The following is a 27,129-nucleotide window of genomic DNA, read 5'->3' as shown; positions in this document are numbered from 1 at the left end:
TTGCAGTTACACAACTCTTCTGAGTGTAATGTAACATGCTTTTCATTTACTGTAACATGTAAAGAGTTTTTTTTACTGTGTACAGACATTCAATACTATACATTATTTAGTACAATACTATACTTGCAGTGCATTCAGTATACAATTTATTCATAATATACTACTGTAATTTGTCATTACTATACTTTTTAACGTAATTGCAGAATTTGTTTACTTGTTACAATATACTTTTTTTTCTGTAATTGCATGCTTTGGGTTGTGTTCTCCATTTTTTTTATGTATAGTCTAACTATCTGTAGTGTTTATAATATTGACCCGTGTGTATGATCTGAAAGCATTGTTTGATTTTGAGCACAAATAAAATGGTTTTGAGGCAGTTGTTTCATTCTGCCAGAACAGTCTGAGGTTCTCTGAATGTAGTTTGAAAATTTGGTTTTGTGTTTAAGGTTTAGAGAAAGTGAGTAATGGTTTCACGCAAATGTGTTTTAGCAATTCAGAAAAACTGTAATGTTTTACAGAAAAAGTGATTGATCCGACAAATTGGTTTAGGCGATTGAGAATTTGTTTCAGAGCATGGAGTTTAGTGTTTTAGCAATTCTTTTTGTAAAAATACAGCAGCCGCACACTCAAACACTGTGCAAGATCAATTTATTAGCAAGCTTTCGGTTAAAAATGTATTACCGAAAGCTTGCTAATAAATTGATCTTGCACAGTGTTTGAGTGTGCGGCTGCTGTATTTTTACAATTTTCAATGATGATTTAGTTTAGCAGCACCTCACTATAAGACTTTCTTGACGGATGAGCGGTGGCTTTTTCTATTTAGCAATTCTTTTTGTGAAATGAAATGTTTTTGTTCATGTACTATATTGTTTTTGGAATGTGTTCTGATTTTCATTGCAAAATGCAAACTTTGGAAATGCATGAATGGTTTTATAATGTGGAGAGAAATAATTATTTTCATCAATGTGCAGTACTGGACTTGTGTGTTATGTTTGGTCACTATATTCATGTACTTCACTCTGAATATCTCTGAAAAAAAAATCAAACAGACTATCCTCAACTCAAGTCACCTTTATATATTTATTTCTTATGTAGCGCTTTTTACAATACAGATTGTTTCGAAGAAGCTTTACAGTGATAACAGGAAAATAATGCAACAAAGTTTGTTTAGGCTGTACAGCGGATCTACAAGAAATTAGAAGTAGAAATGTTTAACGTGTTTAAGTTTGAGCAGTGCATAAGTGGTTCAAACAGAATCAGATTGTATCAACTGTGTGTGCCATACAGTGTCAAAAATTGAGTTTTGTTAAATTATTGTAATGAAGTAGTGTTTCATTTTGCAAAAGAACTGTGTTCTGCTACTTGTGTGTGAGGATGTGTGAATTGTGTGTAGTGTTTTGACAAAATGAGCCTTGTTTTGTCAAACCGTGCTTAAGCAATCATAAAAAATAAAAAAACCCTGTAGAATGAACACAGAATTTTTCGAGCAAGATTAACTTCCTTGTTCCTTGTGGTGTAACAGTGATCATGAAAACATGAAGATGTGGTTTATCTGATTTACCCTCTGTCATTACATAAGGACAATTGTGCATTTATTTTCCTTGCATTCACAAAGAAAAATTTCCCTACGTTTTGAAACTGTTTACAAGTCACTCAACATTAGGTTATTTTTACAACACAAAAAAGAGGAAATGAAACTTAGCAATATTTTAACTCTATAAATGACAAATAATTGAATGAAGCAAATCCTGAGTTTATTGTAAGTACAAATGAACACATAACATCTCTTGAGATAAATAAACAAAATCACTGTTAACATTTTGACAGCATCCAAGTAAACATATTTTTCCTTCTATTATTATATTAGATGATAAAAATCGCTCCTCAGTGACAATAATAATGAAAATGTATGAAAGTAACAGGGATGTATAAAATTGATCAAGATATTATAAAATAAACGCAATACAAGTCAATGCCATATCTCTCTCTCATCTATCTCTGTGTGTGTTCTGATGCAGTTTGTCAGCTTTAAACTCATCATAAATTCTTCATATTTCAGTTACTTGCTGCTGAAGCCTCCTTGAATGATAGGTAAACTGTTTTCACACTGGAATCTTTATTCGTTGATGGTCACAGACATGGGATTGTCATACGCTGCAGTCTCTAGGTTATCCACTTTCTTTCGGCGGAGTTCGGGAGGAGGTCGAGGTGGAGGGTTTTGAGGAGGTTCTTTGATGCTCTCCCCAACACGCTTTGGTGGCTCTGTCCGGGGCAGTATTGGCTCCCAATGCTCTCCATGAATAGCTGCCTGTGATGCAGTACAATCATGTTCAAAAGGCTGAATTTAATGTGAATAATCTTTACGACAAGGCCATGTTGCCACACAACTAAATACATCCAAACATAGATGTTGTCCCAAGACTTCTTCATATGAGTCTAATGAAGTGAAATACACTGTACTAAAATACTGTGGGATGGATCATCATACACTTATATAATCTGTCAGCACAAAGACAAAGAACCATGTTTTTAAAGCCTGAGTTCACTCAAAAAGGAAAATTCTTTTATAATTCACATCATTCACATTTTCTTTATTCTTAAAAGGAGAATGCGAATGTTTCACAGAATGTGACTACATATAACGTCATACGAGTTTGAAACCACATGAGGGTGAGCAAATGACAGAATTTTCATTTTGGTTGAACTGTTCACTGTAACAGTTTGAAAGTGAAAAAGGGAATTTTACAAGAGGAAGCATCTGAACATGAAGCAATAAGATCTTCTTTTAGTTGTGGTTGCATTCACATTCATTCAGCCACTGAATTATTTTGGATCTGTTTGGAGGAACTTACCGAAAGGTAGATTAAACTGGCAATTGCTAGACACACACTTCCCAGAACTGTGGCTAACATGAACCCTCCAGGGACACACAGCCTGCAGGGTAACACACAGAAACACAGGTAAGTTGCTGTCTTATCCCGCAACAATAAAAGTTCATGAACACATGACAACAACTGACAGAAGAATGACAGACTTACGCAGCGTGCAAGAACGCTCTGATGTAATAGTTTCTGGTCAGGGGTCCAAAAGCCTTTACACATGCTGTGAAGCAGTATTGACCACTAAAAAAAATAATACAAATATATTAAAACAAAAAAGTCTTTCAAGAAAAGTGTATGATTCAAAGCACACAAGGAAGTTTTCACTATACAAATGACTCAGTCCAAAATGTTTTTATGTGGTGAAATCACCAGGCTGTACTTCCTGTAATAACTTGCAGTCTCAAATGAGGTCAGATTGATAGGCTACATATTAAAGACTTACGTTCTCTCAACGCTGGTGCCTTTGCCCCGTTTGCTGCGCGGATATTCAAGCAAACACACAAACACACCGGCAGCACTATCACAGTAAAGGATATAAATGTATACACTAGAAATACACTTGGGAACTTTACAACAAAAAAAATGGTAGGCTACTTTATCAGCCGAAAGTCTAAAAGAACAAATGAGGAAAAGAAAATGAAAAATGAGGTCAAATCAAAGCCATCAATAGGAAAGACTCCTGCAGAGGTTGTAAGGATACATGCCGAACGCTGCAAACTGCCAGCCTCTGAACTGACCGGCCACTCCGACGATTCCACCAGTCGCATAAACTGCAGGAAAAAAAGCTTAATGTCATCATGTTTTTTTTTTTAAATGTCACACAAGCCTGCATTAACTGACATATATATTTTTAAGATAAAAATAGTAGACCTATATAAGAATGTAAGCATTGTTCTTTCACATTTAACAATTAGCTCAGATAGCCTACTGAAAATCAACTTCTTGGTTTTAATATAAATAAATAATAGGCTATACAATAATAAATAAAATTAAAAAAACCCACCACGGAATGAACGACCGCTTACAGTTTTATACGTTAAAACTTTTAGTTATGTAGTATTCAAATAGTAATATAAGTGTAACTTCCTCGTTTAAATGCTTAAGACAGCAAAAACAGAATGAGATAAAGAATTAGAGTATATTCTTACTGAGTCCAGCAGCCAGAGCTTGCTCGTTAGCCCACATAGCCCACTCAATCTTCCCCATGGCCACTTGAGTGCGTGCTGACACTGATAAATGAAGTATATTTTCAACTTAATTCTATAATACAAGTGGGTAGTGGCCAGTGTTTCGTAACCCCAACCCTTTCATTTCATCACTTCCGCTTTTACTTTGCGCTACGTTTCATCAAATTGACTCCAACTCCTGGGAGGACATTCTCCATATATTGTAATCATTGTTCACAACTTATAATAATAACTGAGCTTATTGTTTCTGCCGTAAATTAATACTTTATTAGCTGCGTGATTTGTGTAACTTAAATTACTTGGACACAGTCACCGCTGATAACAGATTCCTCTTAATTGTAATTTTAGACACATGCATTTCCTGTAAATAGACCGCATTGCATTTAATATACAAATAAATGTGAATTGAATTTAATCAAATTATTCAGTAAATTCGTTAAAGGCAAATTAAAGCGCTAGAGTGGACATGTCAATAAAGAGGATGACCACAGGAGGCGGGATGACAGCAAAAAATGAACCTTTCTGCTCAGACGAGTTGGGGTCGAGTCTAAAACCGAACTGCTCTCTTGCAGCTCTTGTTTGTGTTACATTACATGCAGTAGAGTTTTTAGATTTCTTCAAGGAGTTTAGATACATATCAAATTCTTTCTTACAAATAAAAAGGATTATTTTTTTGAAAATGTAGGCTACATAAAAATGTGGCAAGAAAAAGTAGTAGCCTAGGCTACATTAATTACAAATTTAAAATGAGAAGGGTCTAATTAGATATTAAGTTGATGTTATAATACCTTTATGTGTGCTTTTCGTCAGCTGCTTTCAAAGCGATGTTATGTTTTGTTTTTTTTTTTTTTACATAATTGACGCAAAAACACGATATGCTCTCGTTGTGTCGTGGCGACATCATGTGGACAACATGTGAACGTGACGTCTTGCCAGGAATTTACCGAGGTCTGAAGGAGCGTGGCCACCCGCCCCGTTGCACCGCACAGCATTTTCACCCCTTGTCCCGCACGTCGCATATTGAGAAAATGTCCTGCATTTTCATCAGTCTATTGGTTTCTAATTATCATATTAAGGAAACGTGCATGCTTTCTTTTGCCTTTTTAAGAAAACATTTTATTTATTCTTTTTGCGGCGTAGTTTTTCACTTTTATTTAACTGCGCTTCGTCAGAAGTAGCCTACAAATACAACAGCCGTTTTTTAAAATCCTATCCAATGGTTGAAAGAAAAGGAGTAAACACGGTCACTAGTTGGTTGTGACGGCTGTCAATCAAAATGTGGAGCGGTGATTCGTTCCACGTGTTCCCTGTCAGAAAACAAATGAATATAATTCGGTCAATTAACATTTTAATTTAACAGAATTGATCAACTTGTTGCCTGCTGTGGTTGTTTTTGGTTTAATATATTCTTAATATATTTTTATATTTTATTTGTTCATTGTTCATTGTTGACTTGGTCAGAACTGTTTCAAAAATAGTTATCTGCATGATGCCTGCTGCCTTTGGGCTCAGTGATGTTGAATTTAAATGACGTAAAGACATGTTATGTTACATTGTGATGTAATGGTGTTTTCTGGAAGGGACTAAATAACAAATAACTTTTAGCAGCTGAAAGGCAGAATATAACTGTTTTTATTAAGTTAGATAGACATTATATAACAGTTTCAGGTTATGTTTTAGTGTTGGTAACATGTCCCACATTGTCCCACTCAAACTTATAATCGTCCCACATTTGGTTTGTTTGACGGTGGTCGCCCTAGTCTGAAGTGGAACAGAATTTGTATATTCCCACGCCAAACCTCGTCTGGAATGCAGTAGTGTGTGTGTGTGTGTGTACGTGCATGCATGAGTGTTTGAGCTGTTTTAAATGAAAGCAACTTGCCATATCTTAAAATATACCAGTGCCATTGTTTTGTCTCAAGGTGCACAGTAGTAATGTTTTTTTTTTAAAGGCATTTTTATAAAAGCTACTTAAATGTCCTGATTGAACTGGATGGTAATTTCTGACTCAGATCAATGAGGCCTACAATCAGTGAGTTTAAAAAATAAATACAAAACCTGTCCTAATTGAAAGAAAACAAGTTGACAAAAAGATTGAATCTTGACTGAATATTTATTGTAAGCTATGCTATTTTGTAGGCTGGACATTTGTTTGACCGGGAAAACCACAGGTTTGTACCATTTAGTACAAGATGAAAGCATTTCAAAACAAACTTCCTAAACATTAAAGCACACAAAGTGTGATCCATTTTTACATTTTATTCAATATTGCCAAAATTACCCACAAATAATGCCTTTTGTTTTGGTCAAACATTTAGGTGCATAGGCTCAGATAAAGCAGGCCTTTGTGGTGATTCTTTTTCGAGATCCGAATGTGTGCAAAGAATTGTGGTGACTTGGCAGCTGAGATATGCAGCCTTACTAGGATATACAGCGTTCCAGCATGAAAAGAAAGTTGCAATATTCTTTTCTTTCCTTTCGTGGCATATATCCAAGTGAAACCATAGACATACATGTATTTATGGGTGCTTCTAAATAGAAACAAAGATAAAAATCCCTTTTTGCAGACCATACAAAAAGACAAATCGTGTCATCATTAAAAATCATTATTTTATTTAGAGTAAATGTACTCTTTGGACAACAATTTATATTAAAATATATTTACAAAGTAAAGTATATATTTATGCAAAATCTTTTTTCTTTTTTTTTTCTTGATCTACAAGGATCTTTAAGGTTAATCTGAAACTGCACTCTTCTTGGGCAGCCCGTCAACACCCAACAAATGATGGTTTGGATCCTCCACCACACATGGTCCAGGACCAGCCTTAAAACAGGTTATGCAGCAATTATGATCAAACAGGTCATGCATACAACACCATTTTGCACTGACACAGAATTCAATAAGGGTATAGTGTTACATAAATATAGTGAGACAAACAAGGTATTTTATTTCTTTTTAAAGAACTATTAGATAATAGATGAACGTGCCTTACAGTTAATGCAGTTTACAGATACTTACCTTAGTGCTGATTATGTAGTGTATGCCCTTTGGAGTTGGCTCCATATTAAGGTCTCTCTTCAGCTCCTCAGAGAGGTCAGCTGAACATACAGGAAGACCTCTGACAAACCTGCAAATTAAAGTTACTGCGTTGAGCTATAACTTGATGTGCTTTGTTTTGTGAAGAGCTGCAGTGTTTGTTTTAATATGTCAAAGTAAAAATATTAACAGCATGCTTGATTTTAGCAACTTACTCTGATCCATTGGCTTCTGAGGGAAAGAAATGACGAACCACCTGTACAAACTCTGGTACGTGCTCTTGCAAGGTGTAAATAACAGCATTAGGACCAGCATCAAAGGTATATGCCACCTAAAACAAGACAAAAGGTGCAAATACATCAATCCACTTACATCAAAACAAAGGAGTATGCTGAGATTTAAAGAAAGAGACGTAGATTAGACATAGGGCCAGATTTACTAAACAGGGCAAATTAGCGTTACCTACTGACGACGTGCAAATAAAAAAAGACAGAGACAGCCGGATCATCATTTCCATAACGAACAACGCAATCTACCAAAAGCAGCGCAAATTAGCATTTGGTTTAAGAAAAAAATGTGCCCGTTAAATAATGGTGCAAATATGAGTACATTTCCTAGGCAAACCTTAGTCAATGACCTTGCATGATTCATTTAAATACTCTCCTCCCATACATTTTGCATCTGAAAGGGAATCTCCTATAAATACATATGGAATACCGCCTTTTTAGAGCTATTTTTGCACTGCATGTCTTTAATAAATCCTGACAGTATTTTTAACGCCAAAAGGTTTGACCTGGTGCATGCTGTTAGTAAATCTGGCCCTTAGTATTTTATATAGTAGCCTACATACAGTACATAATAGTATTTAAAGTGCACCATCTAGGGTTCATCTTAAAACCATACAAACATTCCACACACTATCAGAGTCAACAGGTTAACTATATACTACACTATACTAAATTATATCATACCATTCCATACTATCCTATTGAAGGATCTAAGGATTCTTAATAGCAACCTGTTTGTGCAGCTTCAAGGGAGCTAACATATATCTGTTGTACTTTATTTGTGTTGTCACTTTGTTTCCTTCAAATTACTTGCTATACCTGTATACTAATTTAACGATTTAGCTGGTGATAGAGACATGGAGCAGGGACCCCCGATACAAAATGTGTCAAACAGAGCTACATATTAAGCATATAGCCTTCAATATTAATAGAAACCAACCATACAGCCACAACCAACAGTTGATTAGAACTATGCACATTATTGTTGCACATGATTAATTGTCTGTATGTTACTTTTCATTGTTAAAATTGAGATTTATGTATCATAACAAACATACATGTTGCAGTAAAAATTTGATTTAATCACAATTATTTGAATGGGTTTGCAATCATACATTTTAATTTTACTGTCAGATGGACAATTAAACATTTACCTGAACTTTAGCTTTAGGTGTATAAACATTTTCATTTTACTGTGAGATCAAATCAATGAGGGTGCTTCTGAAATTAGTGAGTGAGGGTGCTCTAGTAAAGTGCAGATGTAATGTGTAACTAATGGGTCCACAATAACAAGAATATGTACAGAGTCTGTAAAATCATTACTTTTACAATTAGTATAGAATAGAATTTTTTAAATATTTTGATACCTATATTTTTCTGTTAATCTTATGTCTGCATTTACATGGCTAAATGCGTATCTGCAGTATTCTGACGTCATATTTTTGTCCCGTGCTATGGTTATCACTCTGTCAATCACTGCAATTTCGAGAGTGCATCCCGCATATGAAGATGTCACTTACGAGCAGCATGTAATTGGCCTTTGGTCATCTAAGCCAGGGTTTTTTAAAGTGGGGTCTGTGACCATGAAATTATTTGCTATAGTGTATATCCGGACAACAAGTCTTGTTTTGTTTTTTATCCTCTAAGACATGCAACGATTTATATTCCAAAGTGACTTACATAATGCAATTAACGTCAAAAAAGCAAAGTGTAGAAACTTAAAAGTAGGCACTTCAAGGTTTCTATATATTTCTTGTGTCTGCGTGACAAGTAGGTAGTAATCTCTGCTAAGTTTTGGTTCATTTTTGTTACCTGGAAAAAGTTCACGGAGACCAAGATGGCAAGCGCATTGTATTTGTTTTCTTTCTTTTTTTTTTTTTTACAAAAGTACAACGTTTTACTGTTATTTTGAAGGTTCTCAAATGAAAATAGATCCTTTACCATTTTGAATGTCTTACTTTTATCTGACAGGGTATTTTAAGTTGTTTCCGCTGATATAAGGAATCCAAGTGATCGCGCTGGCGTCTCACGCACACACACACACAGACACACACAACAATATTAGTTCTCACATTGCTAACTTGACGTTGCAGCCTCTTATAAGACAACTAAACTCATACACTGTTCGTTTGTTGGCAAGAGGAGAACTGGCCCCCCGACTGAGCCTGGTTTATCCCAAGGTTTTTTTTTTCTCCATTCTGTCACCTGATGGAGTTTTGGTTCCTTGCCACCGTCGCCTTGACTTTTGGGTTGCTTAGTCAGGGACATTTAATATTCAACATTATTATTGATCTGCCTGCACTGACACCATTATATGAGAACTGAACTGAGCTGGAAGATGACATCACGGGTTTTCACCAGAGCGGCTATATATAAATGAACTAAATTAATAACTTTTTTACTGAAACTCTTACTTAAGCTGGTCTATGACGCTATTTTCTTCTAGAAACAAACTTTGTTGCATTATTTTCCTGTTATCACTGTAAACCTGCTTTGAAACAATCTGTATTGTAAAAAGCGCTATATAAATAAAGGTGACTTGACTTGACTTGACTAAACAAAAAAGTTATTCGGTTACTCAATTACATTTTTCTTTTGTACAATATGTAGGCTGTGTCACTCCGTGGTGTTATTCCAAACTTTTTTTTGCATATGTGAAGGATGCTTTTTTATGTGGATATTGGGATTTTTATTTTATTATACTGTTTCTATTTTTTCTCTGTTCTGAATAGGCCTACCATTAAATTGAAAGGATTTAGAGTGATGGGAAGTAAAATACATGTTTAGGGGAGACCAGGTATGGTTGTAACATGGGGAGAGTTGTAACACCACCAATCAGGGATAAGCTAGGAGTCCTTTCATTATTTACCCACTTCCTCCCAGATCCCAAATTGAATGGTTGTCCCCCTATAGTGTTTAGAGTTTGTTAATTTACCAGTTTTATTTTCCAGTATGTTACATTATTTCATTATTTGTTATTAATCTAATAACAAAATGCGACTTGTACGACTTATCTGTTTTGTTTTTTCTTTCTCAAAAATGCAAGTTTGACCAGGTGCGACTTATTTTCTAGAAATACGGTAAATAATAAAATTGAGCTGTAGCTTATTATTAAAAAGTGCATTTACAATGGCGACCATTTGCAGCAATAAAACAAGCATATTATGTCCATTACTCTCACCCACATTTATTTATAATTATGATGGGGTCCTTGGGAAATTCTCTTTCCTCCAAGGGGACCCTGACTCGAAAAACTAAAGTTTGAAAACCTCTGCTCTAAAACAAAACTTTTATTTCAAGGTTATATATAGCCTCGAAAGAGCGCAAAGGCCACTCATGTCAAGAGTTTATACTTTGTTAATGAGAGGATTCGCGAGCGAATAGATCATTTCATTAGTTACCCACTTTCTCCCACATTCATATGAATGGTTGTCAAGGCTGTAAATAGTTACATGCAGAATTTATAAATTTTTAGATAAGAATGTAATTGTTTGACTAAAACTATATTTTGTTTTGTACTTCAACTTTTGCAGATAAAATTATATAACTTATATTAGATTCAATTATAGTTTCTCAGGCAAAATTGGGGCAGTCATGGCCTAATGGTTAGAGGGTCAGATTGGTATCCCGAAGGTTGTGGGTTCGATTTTCAGTACCGACAGGAAATGACTGAGATAACCCCCAATCACTCACCAGGCGCCGCAGTGAATGGCTGCCCACTTCTCCGGGTGTTTGAGTCCACGGTTTGCAGTGTGTGTGGGTTCACTACTAACTGCTCCTAATGTGTGTGCACCAACTTGAATGGGTTAAATGCAGAGGACAAATTCCAAGTATGGGTTAGCAGACTTGGCCTTCACACATCACACACTTAAAATGTGATGCATTTTTAACCTGATCATTTCAAACAATAAGCTAATACAGCTAGCTAAACACTGGCTGACAGGGGTGGAGTAGGTTGTACCACATCTTTAAAAAGTGTTACAACCATCCCCTTACATACAACTAAGATCAGTTTATTTTTAATAATATTACAGAATGCCTAGACAGTGGAAAAGAAGGGCAGATAGATGTGTGCCTGCCAGTGTTTAAAAAGAGGAACTGGTGAGGTTTCAAAGAAGGGCAGGTTAATCAGATTAGTTGAGATGACAATGTTGAAAGCCAGTGGTGAGGATTCTGAGACCATAGACAATTAAAACTTTTATGTGTCTATATGGAGCCATTTGGCAACTCAAAGCCTAAGGAAGTGTGGGTAAAATGTGCCCACCAAGCCTACACTCTAGGGTTAAAAACGCTGCAACATTGTTACTCTGGGAATATTCACACATAGATAGTTTTTTATTAGATCTTCACGTTTCTTTACACAAATACACTGCAGTCGAGTGTTCATTAAGCATAAATACCGCTAAGGAAGTTTGTTCTAGTAGACTAACTTACACATGCACATCCTCCTGAGTCAAACAGTAAAGCCCCTTTCACACAGAGATTCCGGAAAATACACGGATAAAGTGACCCGGGATTTGACCCGGGTACATTTGATTTTGGTTCATTCACACTGCCAGTGATTTGCCGGATCAGAGAGTGCGTTCACACACAACCCGTAAAAATCCTGTAAAGACACGTGACATCGACGTGACATGTAATGTCTCAGCAGCGTCTTCAGTTTGCTTATGAGCTGCAATTTCTCTCTCGAGAAACCACGCTTGTGCATTTTTTTCTCTGATTCGATCATAAACTTGCGCATTACGTACCGTTTCACAGCTGGCGAACGATCCCGCGCTTCAGCGTCATCACTACGACACGGCATTATTACGGCTTTTGTTCACACAGCGCGCGTTCCGGAACTGAACACGGCAATGTTACTAGGTCCCCAACCCGGCATCAATCCCGGGTCGTGTTTGCGTTCACACAGAAGGCGTTCTGGCAATTTGCCGGCAATTTCCCGGGTTCAAAGCGCTGTGTGAAAGGGGCTTAAGTGGATTTGAGCTGTGGTCAATCACAGAAAGAGGCATTGTTTTGTATTGTTCTTTTGTATTGTTTTTGAAGTTTATTGCATGGTGTGGCTGCTGTTTTTGGTTCTTTTGTCTAATTGTTACAACTTACCGGTAGTGGGGTAGATTGTAACAAAGGCACACCATGTATTTGACATCAACTCATAAGGGCTGTGATATTCTTACAGAGGTTTGAATGGGTGCCTTTTGTAGTAAACAAATGTATAAAATTCAGTGAGTTAACAGATGCTGAAGCTAAAGGTGCTACAACCATAGCTGGTCCCCCCTATAGTGTTTAGAGTGTGTCAATTTACCAGTATTTAACGTTTCTGAATCTAATAATAAAATGTGACTTATACACCAATGCTATCAGGTTTTTTTTTTTTTTTCAAACCCAAGTTTGACCAGGTGTGACTGATTTTCTGGAAAATAAGGTAAATAATAAAATTGAGCTTATTATTAAAAAGTGCATTTACAAATTTACAACGTTTGCACCAATAAAACAAGCATATTATGTCCATTACTCTCACCCACATTGATTTTTGGCTTAATAAATGTTATTATTAAATATGACAGGGTCCTAGGAACATTTTCTTCCCTGTAAAGGATCCCTGAAGCTGCATGAAAAACATAAGTTTTATTCAATGGATTATATATAGCCTCAAAAGCCCAAGACCACTCTTTGAGTCTACACTTTGTTAATGAGAGGATGTTTTGAGCTTTGTTTTGAGCGGTGAGTGGATTCTAACTCAAACACCTCTAATTGGCCATTGTGTTCAAGAGATCAACAAACATGTCTGTGATTGGCTAAATTGCTCACCGCTGCAAAAACACATTGTGAATAGAAACATTTGACATTCTCCAGAGCCAAAACACAAATATGCACTGGAGAGTTTGCCAAATCTGTTTCGCCAATGTGATATTATTACAGTATCAACTTGCTTTCATTTGAGGGTTCTTAACATCTCCGTAGCATGAGAACCGGGCATGAGTGGGTTTCTTAGCCTCCACATCTGGATTTGCACCAGATGTTTCTAAAGAGGTGGAGGAATTGCATGCTCAGGGTGTGTAGATATTGCAAAGCGATCCATTCTGGCGAGCTAAATTGTATTATTAGCCAAAAGAGTTTTACAGTTTTATAGCGCTCAGTCTACAAAAACAATCACATCTCATTGACTATATTGTACATCCACATGATGTGGGTTTTATTAAAGCTGTGAATGTATTCATCTTTTAAAAACTAAATATTATATATAAATTTGACTTTGTGTTTTTTTACCCATGTTTTCATTTTTGACTCCCAGCAGTACTGCTGCAGACCCCAGGTTGAAGACCTCTGAATTAGCACGTATATCTTATTTGATTTATGTACTTGTTTTTATTAATGTTTAATAATATGTTGTGTTGCCTTTACAAGTATGTTGTGAAGCAGCCTTCACAATCTGAGCTGGTCAGACGAAGTCTTTCTTGAAGCATCAAGAAAGGCACAACTAGAAATGATTCAACAAACTCTGCAGCATTTTTACCATTACTTCGTCTTTTGATTCCTGCTCTTCCCCTGCCTCTGTCTGCCTCTTGGGCTGATAGAAGAATTAGTTGATGACTAGTTTGGATTTTTGTATCAGACAAAAACAGATATCTTTTAATGAGATTTGGTAAAGAAACTGGATCCATTATCCTGGACTGTATGATGACAGCATCTAACACTATACTACGACCTCCTTACAATTAGTTTTAGAACTAGATGAACATCATCTGTGTTTGGTCATTTGATGTCTTTACTAGAGGTTGCAAGACTCCTTAGGTAGACTCAACCTCAGATGTCATGTTCACAGTCTGATGCATATTGCACACAGAAATACTTTCTAGTGAGTGTTGATCTGTTTGGCTTACTTAACTCAACTTTCAAGAGTAAAAGGAACATTGGTTTCATCATCCGCTTGGAATCAAAAGTTGTGTTTACATGGTACTAGTTTGACATCATGAGTTCTTTCAAGAATGAAATAATCACTGGATTTGTCCAAGTTTGCAAGTTTGGCAAGGTTAAGATTAAATATCTGAATGTTTAGTTGTAATGTGCTCACCCTGGTCTCTCCATAGAACTGGTTGTAGCGGTGCACAAGGCTGATGATTCGGTGAGATACGTTGTTCAGGTAGAATATTGGTGGGTAGGTGTCCAGGCAGGTGGCATGAAACTGATTACTGTCTTTCATGGTCAGCTCACCAAATGCTGGGAAGTCTCGTTGGCGAATAACCCTGATCATCTCCACCATACGACAGGGCACCACAACATCTGCCCGGTACTGTGGAAGAGTATAGTAGGTGAACTTATATACCTAACCTATGCAAATAAAACAAACCTAAATTACCTTAACTTGTATTCCACTGCTAAAGTAAAACAGATGTAAATTTAGACTGCAAACTAATTTAAGTTATATACTGTAGCAGCTGGTTACAGTACTAAATTTGATCTTGTTTGCATCACTCTGCTTTTCTGTTTGTTCTAGACAGACTGATCATTTTTGCATTATTGGTGGGGATTTTCCATTGATTCCTTCTGCAGGTTAACATCATTATGCAAGTCTTTTTGAGTGAGTCACTGAATTATCCATTCAATAATTGTCCCAATACCCACACGTGCGGTCTTTGCACTTGACCACTTGCCTACATACATGACTTATTTCCTGTATGTGGCCCAAGTGTTCAAGTGGGTCCGAATTACAATTAGTTATGTGCTTTGAGACATGAGGTCATTTAATGCCGTCTCTCGTTTTGTGACGCTTTGTAAACTCTTCTGTGTGCGTTTATGTGTTTTGAAGGTGGCATGGCTTTGGAGAGCGCTCTGAATAGGGAGGATGGGATCTCATGCTTTCAAAGCCTTTCCGAAATTGCTTACCCTACCTTTAAGTAAAGATTTTACATAGCTTTATTTACACATTTTTCTTTTAAGGACTTCTGGTGAGAGTACACTGTGCACAATGTGTTGCTTCTCATTAGCTATTTCCATCCACCTATTTGTATACACATTTTGGAATATTGCATAAAAAAAACACTGGATGGAAACACCAAAATGCACATAAATTCTAAAAATGTGAATAAAAAAACGTATGCGCTCAATTGAGTCAGATAATTATTTTAACTGATAAGAAACTACGATAAACTGCATAAACTACGATAGAAACACATTTACTGAATAAATTCCTTGATGCGCATCATCGTCTATGCGATGGGACGGCATAACTGGACCAACTAGCGGATTGATTTTGCTGCACAGCATCTGAAATGCTGCTCTGTCAGGTCCATTAAGTCAAGAACACACATGACATTAAAAATGATTTAGGAAATGTTTTATTGAATAAATTGCAATTCAAGTTGATAAATTCTGAATTAAATGTTGGCGGTATGGCTCTGTTCAGGGAGTCCAGCAGCAGCATTAGGGAACGCTCACACAGTTTAGGACTGGGAGAGCTGAACTATTACCCCTATGAACAGAGCAGCAACGATGACAGAAAATCAAATGCCACGTTATACACGACAAGGAGGAGCTGGGGAGGTGGCGGGCTGCAAAGAAGCTAGCATCAGCAGTTAGGAGCGAACTGAATCTGTTTAAAGAGGGCGCCCCGTTTTTATCGTAGCCATTAGCAGCGAGGGGAGTTGAACAGCTGATGTGCTGATGCAAAACAGCTGATGCATCTCAGCTGATGAGACCGTGTTGTTTGCCAATAGCGTTAGCAGCGTCTTGACTACCTGGCCTGCCAGAACTGACGCTTACGCTCAATTTTCGGTTGTTCTGAAATGCCTGAGTAAAGTCTGTTGTCAAAGTGGTTGGGTATAATTACCTCCCAGAACTGTCTTACACGACTGTGTTTCCAAACAGTAGGCATCCGCCTGTGAAAGCAAGATAACTTTACTGTGTTCAGTCTGCATGCTCTGGGGCGCAAGTAATTTATTATTATGAAATTATTATATATAGTGGCTTCTCTTTCTGCAGCAACTTATTTCTTACTGTGATATTTCTTGGTGATATTTAGCGGCAGTTTATCAGGAAGTGACGATTTTGTTCTCTTTGGCTCATTGGATGGAAACGGTGCTTTATTCGCAAATGTTTTATGTGATATTCCAATTTTGCGCATGCATTAAATTTGCAACTTTGGGTGGAAACATAGCTATTGTTGTTTTGTTGATTATTTGTTAATTGCTTGCAAGTCGCTTGTCAGTTTGTTTTATGGTTTATCGTTGATCTTCCACCGGTCTGCCTCGCTGGATGTTTGGATGAGTGTTTCCTGCTACTTTAAAGTGCTGTTGTCTTGACTCGTGTAAGGCGATGTTTAGATTATATGTTTGGATTAAATGGATCATCATCATTATCATAACCACCACCACCTTCAACGTCATCATCTGTGTTTTCCTCTTTTTTGATCTATAATTTTCAAATAATCGTCAAAGACATTTTTGGACTGTTCCTAACCTATTTATAAACTTTTGCTCTCACCTGTGACGGCGGCTGTTCGCGACGTTCAAGCACCTCAAACCCCTGTGAACTATGGGGTTATTTTTATTCAACATAAATAGACTGAGATTCACAAATAAATGAAAAGAAATTCACAAAAAATTATAATTAATAATACAAATAAACAAATTACAAATAAAATGAGATTTGCAAATTAATGGACGTGCACGCAAAAATTCAAAATGTCTGTCTCTGCGAGTTTCCTTGTAAACACAGTCGGTAATGTGTTGTAAACAATTGAAAAAGAAAACAGAAGCATATCATGCTGCGTTCACGCCATGTCGTAATTACTATAAACAAATCATTGAACAAAAAATCAGCTCACATCACTCCCATCCTTCAGCAACAGCACTGGCGCATTCAGTTTAAAATACTTGTCCTAGTTTCTAAGGCTTGCCATGGTTTAGCACATGGTTAATACATCCTTATGTTCCTACCCATACTCTTAGATCAAGTTCTGAGAATTTTATTGCACTACCCAAGTTCAAACTATCTACTGTTGGAGATAGGACATTCAGCATATCAGCTCATAAGCTCTGGAACAAGCTGTTGTCTCCTTACTCTAGACCAGGGTTCCTCAAATCCGGTCCTGGAGGGCCACTGTTTAGTTCCAACCCTGATCAAGAAAATTGCAGATAGGTGAGTTTGCTCAGGATCGGATCTAAACTCTGCATGACAGTGGCCCTCCAGGACCGGATTTGAAGAACCCTGCTCTAGTCTAGACCTTCAAGACTAACATTTACTTATGTTTTGTTAACTGATGTTTTCTTTCACTGTCAGATCCTTACTTATTTCGGCTACTATCTTGTGTTAGGTTATAAGATCTCTGTCTGACTAACTGTTCAATTTGTTGTTCCCTGATTATATCTGTATTATAGGAGTTATTTTTCAAAATGATGTAAAGTGTCCTTGGGTTCTTGAAAGGCGCTATATTAATAAATAAAATAAAACATATTTTGCTTTTCAATGCTTTGCACTTTAAAATAAATTTGGTTAAATGTGACAGTGTATGTAACAGACAGCACAATTTAATTGTGGTGCTTCTAATTAAATGATAAAAAGCAGTTTTACAAAATACGTGTGGGTATTGGGACAAGCCCACTGATTCATTCAGTAACAAAACATTATTTGGAATTTTTGGAGTTTGTTTGGAATTTTTTGTTGATGAAGCAAAAATACACAAAGTAACTTGCAACTTGTGTCTAAAAGGTAAGTTAATCAACATTAACTTGCTGTTTTTTCCTACTTGCAGTCAGAAAATCAGGGCGGCTGATTACCTGTGCAGATATTCAGAACAACAACACTCTTGCTTGTGTTATATTGCTAAAATACCCCCCCCAGTAAGGACAAACAGAAATGATGAATCATTTGTACCTTCAGAAGTTGACTTGTTTCCACACTAGTGTGCATTCCAGACGTGCTCCCAACAGACTTCTGCTCAGCACTCACCTGAGAGAAAACATATTCATATCAGATACAGAAATGAGTAGCCGACAAATAGACATTTTCCAAGATCTCAGAGTAAACTGTTCATATCTGTTGAGGGAAAGTGTGTGTTTTAAAATGCTGTAACTGGTCACCAGTGAGCTTTTCACTACATTCGGAGGTGGTGTGAGACCTCTCGAATGCATCTTGCAGAGCATTTATGTCTTTTCATGATCTGACCAGTAAAAACAAGTGAGTTGAGCAAGTGTAAATACACTTAGAAATTCATGGGATTCCATCCCATTTATAGTGTAAATGCTAATGATTTTTTGTATTTGTCCCAGACAGCACAACTGCCTACTTAACTGTGAGTTAATCATTGCACAAATACAAACTCAATTGGAACAAATTGTCACAGAAATGTATTAAATGGAAAGACTGACATTCAAGTTAAGACTACAGGAAGAGATTTTTGAAAAACACTGGGGGAAATGGACTACACATATATCAAAACAGAGAGAAGGGAGATAAATGTATGCATATAAATATTCCTATCACACATGTAACCACCGTGAGAGAATATTACTTCAAGCTGCATGAAAGTATGGGTATGGACAACATGAGAGTATTTGAGTTTGTATGTATGTCTACGAATGTATGTGTCTATAAGTGTGTATAAGTATGGTTACATGATAACCTGTTGACTTATGTTTACTCAAGGTTCTCTTGTAATAGCTGATTATGGAGTTTTTTGTTTTGTTTTTTTATGTTACATAATGTTGAAATAATTTCCATGCAAATACCCATGAAGCTGTGTTGACTTGTTTGTTAATGTTTGTCTTTTTTCTGAAAAGTTGTATAAAAATAAAGTAAAAATAATCATTGCACAAATACAAAGGTTTAAACTTTAACAGTCAAAGTTGTTCAGTCAGGGGAAAAAATGGAAAAAGTTCAAACATATACATGTTAAAGACATGATTTGCTTTGGAAAAAAGTAGATCCAGCGAAGTACATCTGATGTTTTAATACAACTGCTAAAACAACCATGAACATTTTGTTCACAACATTGTGTGTGTTGAGAATAAAATTGAAAAGTATTTGGGAGTAACTGTGGCAACTTTTTAGTTCTTTGTCAACATGCAGTGATACACTGATGTAGTGAATGTGAAGTCAAGAGATGATAAAATACACACCACTTGTGCCTGATTACTTAAGACAGATGTTAATTTTAGACTTATATTTCTCATAAAGTGTGTGATTTTCCAGTCACTAAACCCGTTTTTGCATCCTGAAGGACACAGACACTTCGTATAAAAACTTCCCGGATACACTAATGCTCAGCAATGTTTAAATTGTTGGTCTATGTACATGTGACAGATATTACCAAGTACAAAAGGACAGTGGACTTGCTGACCAATTTTTTTTTTTTACTTTTAACCCCAATTGATATGCATCCTGGTAGATCCAACTAATTAAAAAAAAAAACTTTTATCCACATTTTATGTATGCTGCTGCCATTCTAAGGGTTAAATCCACACACTCACCACTAGGATCAATACTCTGAGCTCCGGCCAGTACGACTCAGATTCCACTTGTTCAGCGATACTGTCTTTCCCATCTGACCGTTCCCCCATCTTCCACTGGACAAAGCCACCGTACAAACTCCTGCATGCACTGCCAGAGCCCTGTCGCGCCACTGTAGACAGCTCACCCTCCACACCGAACAACTGTGACAGTGTGTACACTAAAACAACCCGAGTTTTCACATCATCATCAGGAGCACAGAGTCTCATTTTATGTAATTTCTTTTTTTACTTACCCAGACAGGCATAGCCTGCTGCAGAGGATGCCAAGCCAGCAGCAGTGGGGAAATTATTCACAGAGCAGATATGGACCTTATGGGACACTACGCTGATATCAGAAGTTGGATCACCAGTATTCCGTCTCTTGCGAGCTAACCTTCGAACTGGTGAATTAAAATGAGTTTAATATCACAATGACAGCTCCTGTCATACAGTGCTTAATAATGTTAATGTTCTGAAAGTCAGGGACGTACTTTCCTGCAGACAGGACTGCAACCTGGGGCAGCTGATATCCTCCTCCTTGCCATTCAGCCAGATGCGGTCTTGCTGGAAACTTCTGCTGCATGCAATTGTTGTAGTTGTTTTGAGCTGAGAAATAATTATAGTATATAATGGCAACCTTGCTGTTACAGCTAAAAATCTGGAGCTCTTAAAATGCATTGTGTTAAAGCGACCAGTGTTGACAGGGCTAATAATATGGGGACTATCAGTCACCTGTTCCTGATGCAGTGTCACACTGAGGGATGAATTGATTGGCAGAATGAGATCTTCATTGCGTTTCCCCCCTGATTCAATGGCAATAAGTAATAACTCAACAAAACTCTGAGTAGAACATGTCCAATATTATAAATATTTACAGAAGATGTATACAGTTTCCCCAAAAAGTATTTGGTCACTTAATTCACACTTACAAATGTGCGACTGTCACTGTAGTATTATGTATCAATTTTTCTCTTCACTAAAATTATTTTTTCTTAATTTTTGCTCAATGCCTTCTAATCAGCTGGAGCTTTGGAGATTTATGGTTTCCTCACCACTGTCGCCTTTGGCTTGCTTAGTTGGGGACACTTACCCCCGGTTTCACAGACAAGGCTTAAACCTAGTCCCAGACTAAAATGCATGTTTGAGCTGGTTTAAATAAAAGCAACTTTCACTGCCATTTCTTAAAATATGTCAGTGCCAATGTTTTGTCTCAAGATGCACACCAGTAAGGTATTTTTCTAAGGAACATTATTAAAGATACATAAATTACCTGATTGAACTAAAGCTTAATCCTGGCTTAACCTTAAACCCTGTCTGTGGTCTTAATATCCAGCAATACTGATTAGACTGCATTGACACTATCGGATGAGAACTAAACTTAAATTGAATTGAATTGAACTGAATAACGACCCTATTATCTTGCTTTAGCTTTAGCTTTACAGCAAAAACTGGAACTTGTCTTATTTTTGGTGTTTGCATAATTAATTCTGTTATCTTCTGTTATTATTGTGAAACTGCTTTGAATTATTATTGTGAGCTCGTTGCAACCACTATATATATATATATATATATATATATATATATATAAACAAATATGAAAATAAAAAGAACATAGTAAGGACAAAAAAAACAACCCTTTAGAACATCTTATAATAATCACAAATTAATCCATTATGTTTGAAAGACATGCACACTTACAGTATTTGACGACCGCGATGTTCACTGGTGCAGTGCAGGTGACCATAGCAATATTTTGGTGACTGCTTTCCAGCATATTTCTAAATGTAAAAAAAAAAAGACAAACAGATGATTTAACAAAAGTGAATTATTTACACATACAACGTGCACTGGAGACCGGCTAACAGTTACTGCTTGACAGTTTAAAACAGAAAGCAAATGAACACAACAGTAAATTTGGATTGGGTCACGCTGAACACGAGAATTCGTATTTGACCAATTAGAGCGATCACCGTACAACCCTATATCAAGTGAACCAATGATTGGAATCAGACCATAGTTTCACGCACAGATAGTCAGCGGATTTGTCGAATAGAAAGCCAGATCCTCCGCGCATGCTCGGTAAGTTAGCACCGGTGCTCAAAAACGGATCAGTAGTGAGCCTTCTTTTACTGTCTATGGTAGTGAGAGGAGAAACGAAGCTTTTCGAAACTTTGAATCAATTGATTCACTAGTTAGAAGTTCTCGAAACGTTACACGCTGCCTGCTGGTCAAAACTGTGTAAATACAACGAAAATTCAGCCAAAACATAGAAGAAGGACCTGGCTGCAGCCTACATATCGGGGAGGGGCTGCAATGCATCTGGGGCGGGAATGTCACCCCGCCTCATGATTGGTTCCATCGTCTTTCATAGATAGAATAGAAACATGATAGAATGGAAAGTATTTCACATGATAGAAAATGTGTTTGTAGTTGGTGTAGGAAGGAGTATGTCATTTAAAAAACTGGAAAAGCTGTGCAGTTTCACAAAGCCTTCATTTTAATGCACAGAAGGAAAAAAACATTAGCCTGTAACTCACAATGTCCCTGAAATGATTGTTTTGATAAGCTATTCTTTAGGCTAACGCATGAATGACCCCACAACATTTCAAAAAAATGATTTGGTTGATCTACGGCAGGAGGATCAGGTCTTTCTTTAGGTAGTGGAATGAATTATGATTATGAATTATGGCTAAATGATTTATGGCATTTCGATTTTTTCATATCACCATAGTATGAGAAAGGAATCCCTTATTCACCTAATGGGAATTCCCAGATGTGTTATTTGTGCAAGTATTTGTTACTATTTTTATTACAACTAAAAAAAAATCATTGAATCCAGTAAATTTGTGTGTGTGTTTCCAAGTTCGAGTGCAAGAAAAATGTCTTGGACCACTCCAATGAACTCTCAATTTTTACAAATTAAAAGTTTGTGTCAAAATTACCCGAGCAGAGATGAGAGCGCAAAGGAGCAACCGTATCTAAGTGTTAAAAAAAGAGAGAGAGAGTCGATAGTTTCTGTTGCAATATCGATTTCTTCTCATCTATACCTGCATGGTTTGCTGAGGGGTTGAGATAAGGCAGTAAGTTTATAAAACAATACTTAGTGGTAGTTCTTTAGTGGTCGTGGTAGTTTAGTGGTATAGTGAATTGACTGGCAGAAGGAGATCTTCATTGCGTTTCCCCCCTGATTCAATGACAAAACTCATACTGTAGAACATGTCCAATATTATAAATATTTACAGAAGATGTAGGCTATACAGTTTCCCCAAAAAGTATTTGGTCACTTAATTCACACTTACAAATGTGCGACTGTCCCTGCATAGTATTATGTATACATTTTTCTCTTCACTAAAATTTATTTTTTCTTCATTTTTGGTTTAAATGAAAGCAACTGTTTTCATCCATATTCAGCTTTTAGGGCTAATCATTTTTGTTGAATTCGTATGGATTTATCTGAGTTTATGATTTTCTCAAAATCTCTAATTTCAGCGTCTAAATCAAGCATCTTTTGCAAAATCTTTTGCATCATTTGGCACCTAATAAATGATTTAGTAATACACATTATATATATATATATATATATATTCGTTTACTTCTCATCTATACGTTTATGCTGTGTTTTGGGGGTATGAAGTACTTTTTTTAAACCTATTTACTGCTAAATTACACCATTAAATGCGCATGCGCATATGAAATATTTAAAAAATTTGAAAAAAAAAAAAAAACTTTAATGATGAGTTTTTTTTTCTGGATATTGATCTAGGCAATATCTCCTGGTTAGACAAAAATGTGTAATGACCATATTTATCCAGCAGAGGCCCATAGAGATCCATTCATTTTTCTGGATGTGGCTAACAATACATGTTTAAGAACTTACTGTATGGTTGATGAAACATCAGAACGAATCTATGAGTATATATAGAAAGTCCAAGATCTATGACTCTTTGTTCAAAAATATGTTCATGGGTCAAATATGGACTACTGTCAGGCTGATGCAACATCAAAAGAAGTCTATGAGAATGTATAGTGTTTCCTTTTGAGCACTTTTTGTCCCGATATATTTTCAATAGGTCTGATATGGACAACTGTATGGCTGAATTATCCTCAGAAGGTCAATGAGTAGAAATAAAAAGTTAATGACTCTTGGGCCAGATATGTGTTTATTAGATCAGATATGGACTACTCTCTGGCTGAAGTAACATCAGGAGTCAAAGAGTATGTACAGAAATGTCTTGATTTATGTCTCTTGGGCCAGATGTGTTTTATTAGGTCAAATATGGACTACTGTCTGGCTGATTTAACATCAGAAGGAGTCTAAGAGAATATATATAAGTTCCCTTTTGAGGACCCTTTGGCCAAAAATTTGTTTAATAGATCAAATATTGACTACTATTAGATGTAACATCAGTTGACTCATTGACTCCTGATGGCATTCAGGCCATCAGTGACTACAAACCCTCTCACTCCACCCCCGCAGCCACTGATGTCAACTTCCTGAACGAGCTAAATGACTTTTATGCTCGCTTTGAAAGAGACAACAGAGAAACTGCCACCAAGCTCAAATCCTCAGCTGACCACCCACCGATCACACTCTCCTCCACAGATGTCTGCAATGCACTGAGCAGGATCAGCGCGCACAAGGCTGCTGGACCAGACAACATCCCTGGACGCGTACTCAGGGCATGTGCGGAGCAGCTCGCTGGGGTTTTTACAGACATTTTTCAACCTCTCTTGCCCAAGCAGCTGTACCAACATGCTTTAAATGCACTTCCATTGTGCCAGTGCCAAAACACTCCAGCCCGAAGTGCCTTAATGACTACCGCCCTGTAGCACTCACACCCATCGTAATGAAGTGCTTTGAGCGGCTGGTCCTGGCACACCTAAAAGACTCTCTACCATCCACATTGGACTCACACCAGTTTGCCTACCGTAGCAATAGGAGCACAGAGGATGCAGTCTCCATGGCACTGCACTCTGTGCTCACACATCTGGACAATAAGAACACTTATGCACGCATGCTGTTTGTTGACTTCAGCTCAGCATTCAACACTGTCATCCCAACTAAGTTAATAGCCAAACTTGGAGACCTGGGCTTCAACACCTCCATGTGCAACTGGATTTTGGACTTCTTGACCAACAGACCCCAGAATGTTCGATCAGGCTCCAACTGCTCCACATCCATCACACTCAACACTGGTGTACCACAGGGCTGTGTGCTAAGCCCGTTCCTCTACTCCCTCTTCACCTCCGACTGCAAGCCTGTGTACGGATCTAATTCCATCGTCAAGTTTGCGGACGACACTACGGTGATTGGTCTCATCAGCAACAACGATGAGACTGCCTATAGGGAGGAGATCAAGCACTTGGCCACATGGTGCACCGAAAATAACCAGCTCCTCAACACCACCAAAACGAAGGAGCTCATCGTGGACTTCAGGAAAGTGTCAAGAGGCACACACGACACCATCCACATCAATGGAATGGCTGTTGAGCGTGTCTCCAGTTTCAAGTTCCTGGGGATCCACATCTCGGCGGACATGACCTGGACAACCAACACCTCCAGCCTGGTCAAGAAGGCTCACCAGCGCCTTTTCTTCCTGAGGACACTGAGGAAGAATCAGCTTTCCTCCACTATCCTGGTGAACTTCTATCGCTGTGCAATAGAAAGCATCCTGACCAACTGTGCTACAGTGTGGTATGGGAGCTGTTCTGTTGCAGAGCGCAAGGCACTGCAGCGGGTGGTGAAAACCGCCCAGCGCATCACTGGGACTCCACTACCTGCCATCGAGCACATCCAGCGGAAACGCTGTCTGCATCGAGCTCGCAGCATCCTTAAGGACTCCTCTCACCCAGCCCACAGACTGTTTTCTCTCCTGCCTTCCGGCAGGCGTTTCAGGTGCCTCCGGACCAGGACCAGCAGACTAAAGAACAGTTTTTTCCCCAGAGCTGTCTCTTTATTAAACTCTAACCCTCATTGATCCCACTCCCCTTATATACTGATTGACTCTCCTCTCCCTCCTCACACCTGCCTCCATTTTGTTATTTGCAATACTATAATGTTCATTTGCACTGCTGACTGTTATTACAGTAACAACTGTTTACATATGCATCTTGCACTACTACCTTGACTGGAATATGCTCATTTGCACTGCCGACTGTTTATTTACAGTACCGACTGTTTATATATACATTGCAATATCGTACCTTAACTGTAATATGCAATTACTTTCCACTGCACTTTCACTCGGATAGCTTCTGTCCAAACTTTATTTGCACTACTTTAAATCCATTGTTATACTGCTCATTAGCCTAACTTATACATATATCTATTTGTTAAATTCTGTTTATAGTAATAGCCATCTGTATATTATGCTCACATTCTGTTTATAGTAACAGCCATCTGTATATATATTCATAGTACATATCTATCTGTAAAATTCTGTTTATAGTAACAGCCATCTGTATATTATATTCAGTACATATCTATCTGTAAACATTCTGTTTATAGTAATAGCCATCTGTATATTATTATATTCAGTACATATCTAGCTGTAAACTCTGTTCACAGTAATAGTTATCTGTATATTATATTCATAGGACAATCTATCTGTAAATTTTTGTTTATAATAGTATTCAACTCTATATTTATTCAGTACATATCCATGTTCTGCACTTATGGAACCACTGTATATCCTGCACTTGCTGCTATTGCACTTCTGGTTAGACCTAAACTGCATTTCGTTGCCTTGTACCTGTACTTGTGTAATGACAATAAAGTTGAATCTAATCTAATCTAATCTAATGTAACATCAGAAGGAGTCAATGAATATGTCAACATCGAGGTCTCTTTGTCCAGAAATATGTTGAATGGCTCAAATATGGACTACTGTATGGCTGAATTATGCTCAACAAGATCAATGAGTAGAAATGAAAAGTTCATGATCGAGGACACCTGGGCTGGTAGGTCAAAAATGGACTACTCTCTGGATGATTTAACAACAGAAGGTGTCTAAGAGAATATATAGTAAGTTTCATTTTGAGGACTCTTTGGCCAGCAACATGTTCAATATTTGAAATATGGGCTGGATTCTTGCTGATGTAACATTGAGTCAATGAGTATGTATAGAAAGTTCAAGATCAAGGACTCTTTGGTCAGAAATGGGTTTAGTATGTGTTTACTATGGATTACTGTCTGGCTGACATAACAACAGAAGGAGTCAAAAGGTATGTATAGAAAGTTCTTGATCA

General features: G+C 37.2%; 2 protein-coding genes across 2 annotated transcripts; both read right to left on the bottom strand.

Moving 5' to 3' along the window:
• Positions 1–1,737: 1,737 nt before the first annotated feature.
• Positions 1,738–4,196, bottom strand: cyba (cytochrome b-245, alpha polypeptide). Its single transcript, XM_084409358.1, has 6 exons — positions 4,031–4,196; positions 3,583–3,652; positions 3,325–3,399; positions 3,039–3,122; positions 2,853–2,934; positions 1,738–2,308 (listed from the first exon to the last, which is right to left on the bottom strand). Exons 1-6 carry the CDS (start codon positions 4,086–4,088, stop codon positions 2,117–2,119), a joined length of 561 nt encoding a protein of 186 aa, XP_084265484.1. The 5' UTR covers positions 4,089–4,196; the 3' UTR covers positions 1,738–2,116.
• A 2,463-nt stretch (positions 4,197–6,659) lies between these two features.
• mvda (mevalonate (diphospho) decarboxylase a) lies at positions 6,660–21,786 on the bottom strand. Its single transcript, XM_084409654.1, has 10 exons — positions 21,580–21,786; positions 20,614–20,684; positions 20,373–20,487; positions 20,136–20,282; positions 19,861–20,060; positions 18,266–18,340; positions 14,466–14,684; positions 7,322–7,437; positions 7,089–7,197; positions 6,660–6,893 (listed from the first exon to the last, which is right to left on the bottom strand). Exons 1-10 carry the CDS (start codon positions 21,653–21,655, stop codon positions 6,804–6,806), a joined length of 1,218 nt encoding a protein of 405 aa, XP_084265780.1. The 5' UTR covers positions 21,656–21,786; the 3' UTR covers positions 6,660–6,803.
• Positions 21,787–27,129: the final 5,343 nt, after the last annotated feature.

This window comes from Rutilus rutilus, assembly GCF_951802725.1.
Source record: "Rutilus rutilus genome assembly, chromosome: 5".
NCBI lineage: Eukaryota > Metazoa > Chordata > Actinopteri > Cypriniformes > Leuciscidae > Rutilus > Rutilus rutilus.
The sequence above is the reverse complement of the archived record's forward strand: the minus strand, read 5'-3'. Positions and strand labels throughout refer to the sequence as shown.